Source organism: Gavialis gangeticus, unplaced genomic scaffold, assembly GCF_001723915.1.
Source record: "Gavialis gangeticus isolate Ggan-Ray unplaced genomic scaffold, GavGan_comp1, whole genome shotgun sequence".
NCBI lineage: Eukaryota > Metazoa > Chordata > Crocodylia > Gavialidae > Gavialis > Gavialis gangeticus.
Genome location: NW_017728992.1, coordinates 60461605 through 60470467, shown reverse-complemented (window position 1 = coordinate 60470467; position 8863 = coordinate 60461605). Strand labels below are relative to the sequence as shown.

At 41.8% G+C, this 8863-nt stretch overlaps 1 protein-coding gene across 3 annotated transcripts in view; it reads left to right on the top strand.

Annotated features, from left to right (window-relative positions):
* Positions 1-405: 405 nt before the first annotated feature.
* Positions 406-8863, top strand: part of LOC109301931 (ovalbumin-like) — a 17207-nt gene continuing 8749 nt past the window's right edge. The window contains exons 1-5 of one of the 3 annotated variants that reach the window (XM_019523321.1): positions 406-422; positions 2885-3069; positions 4204-4254; positions 4948-5076; positions 8504-8621. In XM_019523321.1, coding sequence (XP_019378866.1) covers positions 2902-3069; positions 4204-4254; positions 4948-5076; positions 8504-8621 — 466 coding nt within the window. In that variant the 5' untranslated portion in view covers positions 406-422; positions 2885-2901. Of the gene's footprint in view, positions 423-772; positions 825-2884; positions 3070-4203; positions 4255-4947; positions 5077-8503; positions 8622-8863 lie in introns of those variants that run through there. The other 2 variants (XM_019523312.1, XM_019523332.1) reach the window with 2 other exon arrangements.

The window sequence follows — 8863 nt, the reverse complement described above, 5'->3', positions numbered from 1 at the left end:
TGAAGATGGACATTTTGATATATCATTTGCAAAAAACATGGGAAACATTTTAGTCTTATTCTAATGTAAAATGGAGATCTTGGAAATCACCTTGGAATGGAATTGCCATCCTGCAGCCAGTCCTGCTTTCCAGGATTTACAGTGTCTTCAAGTACATGATATATGCCAGTCAGGGAATGCCTCCCTTTCTCGTACCTCTCATTCCAGTCTTAGATTCTGGGGTCTCCCACTCTTTTTCTCCTTCATTTCTAGTCTTTCAACCTGTCCTCTAGACTCAGTCTTCTTTTAGATCACCCCACACACATCCTTTCTTTTATTATACCTCAAACCCTTTCCTTACACTTTGCTGTTCTCAAAAATGGTCTCCATGTCACCACCCCAAAGCAGCTTTCTCCAAGTCATCTTCTGTTTGGCTAAAGAATGTGCTTCCTAAGCTCTTGGTATTACCATCCCCTTTTTTAACACCCTGTATGATTCCCTACAGTCTGGTTTTCAACCTTCTCTGCCCAAATCAACTTGTTGCAGTTGCTTCAGGCTTGTGGAAATTATATTAAAACTCACCCTTCCTCTCCTTTTTTTCCAAAAGAACTGTTTCACATGATTTTCTGCAAGCTTCTTTTCCATAAACCATAATGATAAAATGCTGAAAAAAGCAGATAAAACAACAAGTCTGAGTCTGATCCTATGCAAAGATATCAGTATGCAAAGGGTCAAAATCTGAAAAGGAAGTAATGGGAGTATCAAAAAGCAGAGAATATATATTTCACGGAGACCAGGAAGTTCCTCAAGATACAGCTGACAAACTGTGATAGTAACTTCATATGGTAAGCATTTCTAAAACTTTATACGTAAACTTCTGATATGCATTTTGAATGACACCTGAACCATATTCAGTTAAAAATTACTTTAATTATTTTGCTTAAGATCATTACAGTAAGAACAGTTGAAGTGATGCTGCCAAAGAAGACTTCTGCAGTGCTTACCTTCCTTGCATATATGGCGCATTATTTTGCTATTGTACCTTTAACAGGCTATCATGTTTGACTGCTTATTTACATGAACCATGAGTTGCCTCATTCTTTTGCATCTAACATCTCAGAAAAGGATGCCATTTTAAGACAGATTTTCTCCCTATTTAGTTTCTTTCAGCACATTTCTTTTTATTTCCAAAATCAAAGTTAAAGATCTTTGATTATATAGCTCCTAGATTCAAGAGAGCAAACATGATACACAGTCTTAATTTTCACTGAGCAGATTTATTTCAAACTTTGAATGTTCATTTATACTTATATTCCTACAGTGTGTGGCCATCTGGCCTTGGAATACTGCAACCTAATGTAATCTTTGAAAGTTATATGTTCTAATGCTAGGTCTAATTTCAGATGTGGGTGCCCAGCAAATCTATATTCAGCCTGTACAGAATGGCAGTTTTTCAGAGATATTGAATACAGCAATTTCCATTAATTTTGTTCCAGGACAAATATTCAGTTCCATTGTGGCTTGAGATACCCTACTATAAAGGTTGCATTTTCCTATGACTACACAGTTAGTACTGGAACTGTGTTGCTCTTGCCCACAAACTGTCTGTTGAAGCCACAGAGGGAACTGAACACACATTTGTATTGTTTCAAGCAGCATAGAAACCCTTCTGTGTTAACAGGGAGAACTGCACTTCTCCAAAAGTTCACCCTGCTTGTAGAAATGGATAGGATGAGCTAAGCCATTTGGACACCGCATACACTCTTTGTAGTGTATTATGTGTGACAATGCTATATTGATTCCTTTATTTCCTGTGGTACTAAACAAGAACACTTTTGTTTGCAAATAAGATGCTTTTATTTTGCGGTGGTGTTTTGAGAGCAGTCAAAAAAAATCTACGTTAATTCTTTTCCTTTTTGCAAGGGATCTGTAAGATCTTCCTTATAAATTCTGAGATGACTTGATCTCTCTAAATATTAATTACTGATATAAACAAATGTTATTTTTAATAAAAAAAATATTGTATGTATTTTAAAAAGCAAAGCAAAGGTGGTTATAAAATTTAAACCAAAACCATAAATATAATCCTGAGAGCAAGATAATGGAAACTGAATAATACTAAATTATACACACATCCGCTATCCTATCTTAGGTGACAAGCATGAGTCATTTTCCCCACTCTGAGCCTCAGTTTCCCCATGTGTAAAATGGAGGTTAATGATACTGTATTCTTTAATAAAGACTTTTCCAGTCTAAAGGAAAGGGGCATGTTAGTGCTGGGAATTAATACTCATCATCATATCAATATTCAAAAGCAAATAAAAATCAAAAGGGTCCAAGCTGTACTTATGCTTATCATTATGAATCCAGAGCAAATCTAGTAAAATGCATGGTCTTGCTCCAGATTTACACACTTGTAACTAACCAGTATTATTCCCCCATCTTGAAAGCTGGCCTGCCCCTTGCCATAGAAAAGGACACTTCACTCTTAAATTAATTACATTTCTTAAAACAAAACATATTTTTCTAAAAAAAAAAGAACAAAAAATAGAGGGAGATAGGTCATCAGTGCTTCAGCTTTGAAATATCTCCAATTCTGTCTTGCTGAAAAGGTAACAAAATTTGTACAGGTGGAAATAGGTATATGATAACAAGTAATTGAACTCCAATTGTTGTGAAGCTTATAGGCACAAAAGCTGTCATCTCATCTACTCAAACTGCAAAAACATCACTGCTACTTACAATATACACCACTAAATTATGACTATTTAAAAATACACTAAATAAGTATTACCAGTCCCTTAATTTAACAGCAGTTCAAAGCACCATTCCATAGAGGCATCTAATTACAATTTACATTGTATGACATTATTACATAATTGCACTACTGCTGCTTTTTTTCTAGACCATACTGATTTCACAATGGGCTCCATCAGTGCAGCAAATGCTGAATTTTGTTTTGACCTATTCCGAGAACTGAAACCTCAACACATAAATGAAAATATTGTCTACTCCCCACTGAGCATCATATCAGCCCTGGCCATGGTCTACTTGGGTGCAAGAGGAAATACTGCATTGCAGGTGGAAAAGGTAAACTTAAATTAGTTGAAATGTCTGATTTGGATTGAAGATCAATAACATAGCAACTGTTTATCCATTGATTTCCATATGGATAGGATGACTATTCTAGTTTCAAAATGGGACACCTGACTCTCTCACATGCTCAGTTATCTCTGAGCTCTGATCTCAGCCGGAATATGCCAAAGAGTGGGAGTGAGGAGAAGAGTGAAACAGTCCAGTTTTTTGCTCAGATGGTTCCATTTTGGGCACGAGAGTTCAGTGTCCCATTGAAAATGGAACAAAAATGTTCACCTGCCTAAAACTGATGGGACAACTAAGACAAGTGTCCTGAAATCAGAACATATGGTCATCCAGTATATGGGAGAAGTTCATACACCCCAATGATGGGCCACAGAGACAGTCTGGAACACTACTCGGTGGGTGTGTCTACATGTGCCCCTATGGCGCAGTAACAGTTGTTACTGCAATGTGGCAGTGGTGCACAGTTATTTTTAGCCAGTATGTCAGGGAGTGTGTCACTACAGCAATGTAGCTGAAGTGTTATGGTTTTTGCTCACCAGTGCTACATGGCCATAGCACATTGTATGGTGACATAGTGTCTCATGTAGACGGGCCCAGCTTTTCCTAAAGCTGGAGGCCATTCCAAGGTTTTGGTTTTACTTGTTATAGAAATGGGCCAATCTTGTAACAAGATAGGTAAAGCATACAAAGAGGTCAGGATCAAATCCATTTTGACTGAGAATAGTCTCTTGGAAAGGATGAAATCTAAGTACAGGATCATATTCACATATTTTGAACAAATCATCCACAGAAAAGAACTAATATTAAGCTCAGTTGGAACTTCTGAAAGTTTCACTACTCAAACTTCAGCACTGCAATAAGATCTCAGAAAGTAAAGAAAGTATCATAAATACATATTGCTTGACTTTAATTCATGAAAGCATGGGGTCATGCCTCAGGAAACTGGGAATCAGGAAAAATAGAAGATGGTGGAGGAAATTTGATGGAGTGACACATGAAGAATGAGGAGTCATTAAAATTCTGATTTTACTGACTTAAATGAAAACAGGAGCAGATCCTAATCTAAAACTCAGCTAAATTATGTTCAGGCACTTAATTTGTAAGTTATATTTTTAACTGCAGGTACTTCATTTTGATGAACTTACAGGACTTGAAGGCCCTTCAAAAACAGAGGTAAAGAAATCTCATCTTCCTTCTTTTGTTCATCAGAGCAAACAGTAGAGCTGGTCTGAATGTGCTTCCAAAAGGTTCAAACCTTCTTGTGTTAAATCAGATTATATGAACTGAGCAGACCCAAGAAAGAACCACAGCTTTGTTTAAAAGGATAGAGAATCAAGGCAGGTAGTTCAGTGTGGAGAAGTTCAAGAAATAGGAGAGGGACAGAAGTCCTGGGAAGCCCTGGGAAAGCAGATAATTTTGTAGCCATTTACGTGCTGGGACAGAGCAGCAAGATGACAGTGATTGATGGACTGGTCTGATTGTTAGAACTACTGCATGGCCCAAATTAGAGTTGTTGCACGTAAGTCTACAGGTCTCCAAGAGCAACATAATAGGAAACAACACAGAAATGTCAAATCATGGTAACTAATTTTACTGACAGAAACAGCACCTTTGGTAACGTAGGTTTTAAAGAGTGATCCATGATATTAAAAATGATGCTCATTAATGAAGAATGTTGAAATATTCGGATATTAATTATAGTAGTGTCTATTGGGCACTAAAACATTTTTGGACACAAATCTCTCAGTAGAATATGTTAGCATTGTAAGTCAGCCATGTTACCCATATTTCTTAGATAATTCTCTATCACAAATAATCCAACACACACTTTTTAATCGTATTTTATTTTTGCTGTCAACAACACAGTGTGGCGAACCTAAAGGCATCCATTTTAAGTTTAAAGACCTTCTCTCGGAAATCAATTCACACAGTGCTAATTATTCACTCAGGATGGTCAACAGACTGTATGCTGAAAACACATATTCAATTCTGCCGGTGAGTTATAGTAGAATCTGTCTTTGGTGTGATTCCTGGTTGAGCTATGTGGGAACCTACAATCTAGAAGCTCTGCAAAAGATTTGAGATTCATGCATCATATTTTATTCCACAGTTTTGTTTCTTGGTCATAGTCCTGACTATTGCAGGGCCCTGTGGGGTTACCTTGGCAAAAAGTTTATTCAGTGCATAATAATGGTACAAAAAGTAGAACACAATACTCAGTAGAGCACATGAAGAATTTGACCAAAAACCTGAGACAAAATACAGAATCACCAAAACCAAAACTGTCTGCATGAAAGGGTAGATATCAACAACTTCCTTTACTTGAAAAAGTTGTTAATATTTTTTAAAAACTTGAAATTGACAAATATTTCACTTTGATGTCTTTCAAATAAAATATTCAAGTTTTAAAGATATTTGTATTTCATGGGATCATAGTAAAGTAGGGCTGGAAGGTACATCATAAGGTCATCTAGTATAACACGCAGCTCAAGGCAGGATCATTCCTGACTAAAGCATCCACTCAAGTGTCTGTCCAACCTGCTCTTGAAATTTTCGGGGAGGGAGATTTCACACCTTTTCTCGGTAGCCTGTTCCAGTGCCTGATCCCTCACAGTCAGGAAGTTCCTTCTAGTCTCCAATCTAGATTCCCTCTGCTGTAGTTCAAAGCCACTGCTCCTAGCCCTGTCCCCTATGGCCACAGAAAATAGTTCATTTCCAAATTATCAAATCCCCCATCAGTCTTCTCTTCTCCTGACTAAATAACCCTAATTCTTTCAGACTTTCCTTGTAAATCATGATTCCCAGAGCTCTACTAATTGTTTCATAGATTTCATAGATTTCATAGACATTAGGGCTGGAAGGGACCTCAGAAGATCATCAAGTCCAGCCCCCTGCCCCAGGGACAGGAAGTCAGCTGGGGTCGTAGGATCTCAGCAAGATAAGCATCCAAATTTCTCTTGAAGGCATTCAATGTAGGTGCTTGAATCACCTCCAGTGGCAGGCTATTCCAGACCTTGGGGGCTCAGACAGTGAAGAAATGTTTCCTTATGTCCAGCCTGAAACAGTCTTGCTGAGTTTATAACCATTAGACTTTGTCATCCCTTGGGTGCTTTGGTGAACAGTCATTTCCCCAGATCCTGGTGAACACCCCTGATAAACTTATAGGTCACCTCTGAGCCTGCGCTTTTCCAAGCTAAAGAGCCCGATAGCTCTCAGCCTGTCGTCGTAAGGTCTGTTTTCCTGACCTCTGATCATGCGCGTGGCTCTTCTCTGGACTCTCTCAAGCTTCTCCACATCCTTTTTGTTCGGAATACTCTGCACTGGTCCGGTCCTGCAGGGAGCGAACCAGGAAAGCCAAGGCTGCGACAGAACTCCAACTAGCTACGAGCATCAAGGACAATAAAAAGTCCTTTTTTAGATACGTGGTGAGCCGGAGGAAAAGCAAGGGCAACACTGGACCCCTACTAAACCAGATGGGACAACTGACAACTGACACCCAGGAAAAAGCCAACCTATTAAATGGGTACTTTGCGTCGGTCTTTCATCAGTCCCATGGGATGCCCCTGCCCATTACGGGACAGGGAGGCCCAGGTGAGGGAGATTCCCTGCCCTCCATCAATGCTGACCTTGTGAGGGAACACCTTGAGAGGCTGGACACCTTCAAGTCAGTTGGCCTTTTTGTAGCAAGCATACACTGTTGGCTCATATTCAGCTTAGAGTCTAGTGCAGGGGTAGCCAAAATATGGTCCATGGATGGGATCTGGCCTGCCAGGTGACTGGGTCCGGCCCACAGCTGCCTCCACAGTGCTCCACATGGGGCCATGCCCTGCCCGCTTGCACCAGAGCAGCCTGCGTTGGACTCCAGCTGGTGCCCACTGCCCTGGGGCCCAGACAGCACACAGCTTCTGCCGGGGCTGTTTCCTGTACAATTGCAGACAGGTACTACTCTGCACCCCACCCCCTGGGAGCTGAAGCCAGAGCCCGATGTGCCTGCTGGGAGTGGCACAGCATGGTGGGGCAGGAGCGAGAGGAGAAGCTGCAGCTGGAGGCAGGGGGCTGTAGCTGCACCAAGAGCAGCCCGCCAGAAGCTGCTCCTGCTCCTTACCCTGCTGCACTGCACCATGCTGCACCATGCCATTTCAGGTGGGTGGGTGGGTGAGCAGCTTCAGCCAGGTGGCTCCTGCCCCAGCACCAGGGCTCTGGCTTCAGCCCCTGGCTAGCTTCCCAGGAGCTGGAGCCCGAGCCATGTGTGGTGGGGCAGGAGCAGGAGCAGCTTCCAGCAGCCTGTTGCCAGGGTGGTTGCAGCCAGCCTCTCCTGCCCCTCCTGAACACTGCTCCCATCCACCCACTGCCCCAGCATAGGGAGTTTTGGTGAGTTGTTGAGGGGGAGGGGGCTGGGGTGGCAGTGCTGACCTGGCCCATGACAGCTAATCAAAACTCCCTATGTGGCCCTCAGGCCCAAATAATTGCTCACCCTTGGTTTGCTGTTATCCTCAAGCCCTTATTTTCAGTACTGCAGCGTAGCCAGTTCATTCCCCCAATCTGTATTTATGCATGCAATTATTCTATCCCAGTGCAGGACTTTGTACTTGTCCTTGTTGAATCTCATCCAGTTGTTTGCAGACCATTTTTTCAGTCTATCCAGCTCATTCTGGATCCGAGCCCTACCTTTCAGAGTGTCTGCAACACCACCCAACTTTCTGCCATCTACAAATTTGCTAAACGTGTGCATGACCCCATCATTCAAATCACTGGTGCTCAACCTTGTTGCCCTGTGGGCTGGATAGGCAATGCCCAGTCCCTCCACAGGCTGGATCCAGCCAGTGAGCTCAATCCGCTGCGTGGGAAGGGGGCATGGCCCATCCCCAATCCAGCCATGTGGGAGAGAAGGGGAGGTGGACCAGCTCCGATCCAGCTGCATGGGGGAAGGGAATGTGGCCAAGTCCAAGCCCCAACCTGGCCACACAGGGCTTGGGAATTTGGCAGCAGGGGAGGGGTGGCAGTATTAATTTCTGCTGCTCTCCTGCCACCACATTTCCTGACCTGTGGGGAGCCCCGCAGCCCAGATGCCATGGCTCTGTGGGATGGATTTGGCCTGCAAACCAGGGGTTGAGCCCCCCGATCCAAATCACTGATCAAGATATTAAACAATACCAGATCTAGGACAAACCCCTAGTGAACCCCACTGGATCCTGCCTCATGATTATTTGAGACAGAATTTGAAATCCTTTCCAGTCTCATCCCATGATGTTTATTTTCTGTTCAGCCTTAATAATCAGCTTCTTCAAGATAAGAAGAAAGGACACAGCAAAATAGCTTCATTTTAAAGTGTTAGTGTTTCTCTGATCACATTGTCATTTTAAAGTTGGAATTTGTTTTGATTATCTGATTACCTTGATGATTGTAGCTTCCCTCTTTACAGCAATACTTAAAATGTACAAACAAGTTGTACCAAGCAGGCCTGGAAAGTGTTGACTTTAAAAACGCTGCAGAAGAATCCAGAAGGATAATTAACTCGTGGGTGGAAAACCAGACAAATGGTAAGGGTACAGTAAGTTTTAGCTGTTTTTTGTTTGTTTTTTAAACCATATTTGACTAAGAACCTGAGGAAATTGAAAACTATTAGTTTTGACCTACAAAGAGCGTAATGAGTCAGGATCTACTTACCTTTGAGAACCACGCCCCCTCCCCCCCACTACTACAGGTTAAATCAACACAGGGTCTAAATGGTTGGAGGGGAAAGAATAGAATTTGGCTTCTCCTAGCTTATGTGCAATCATAT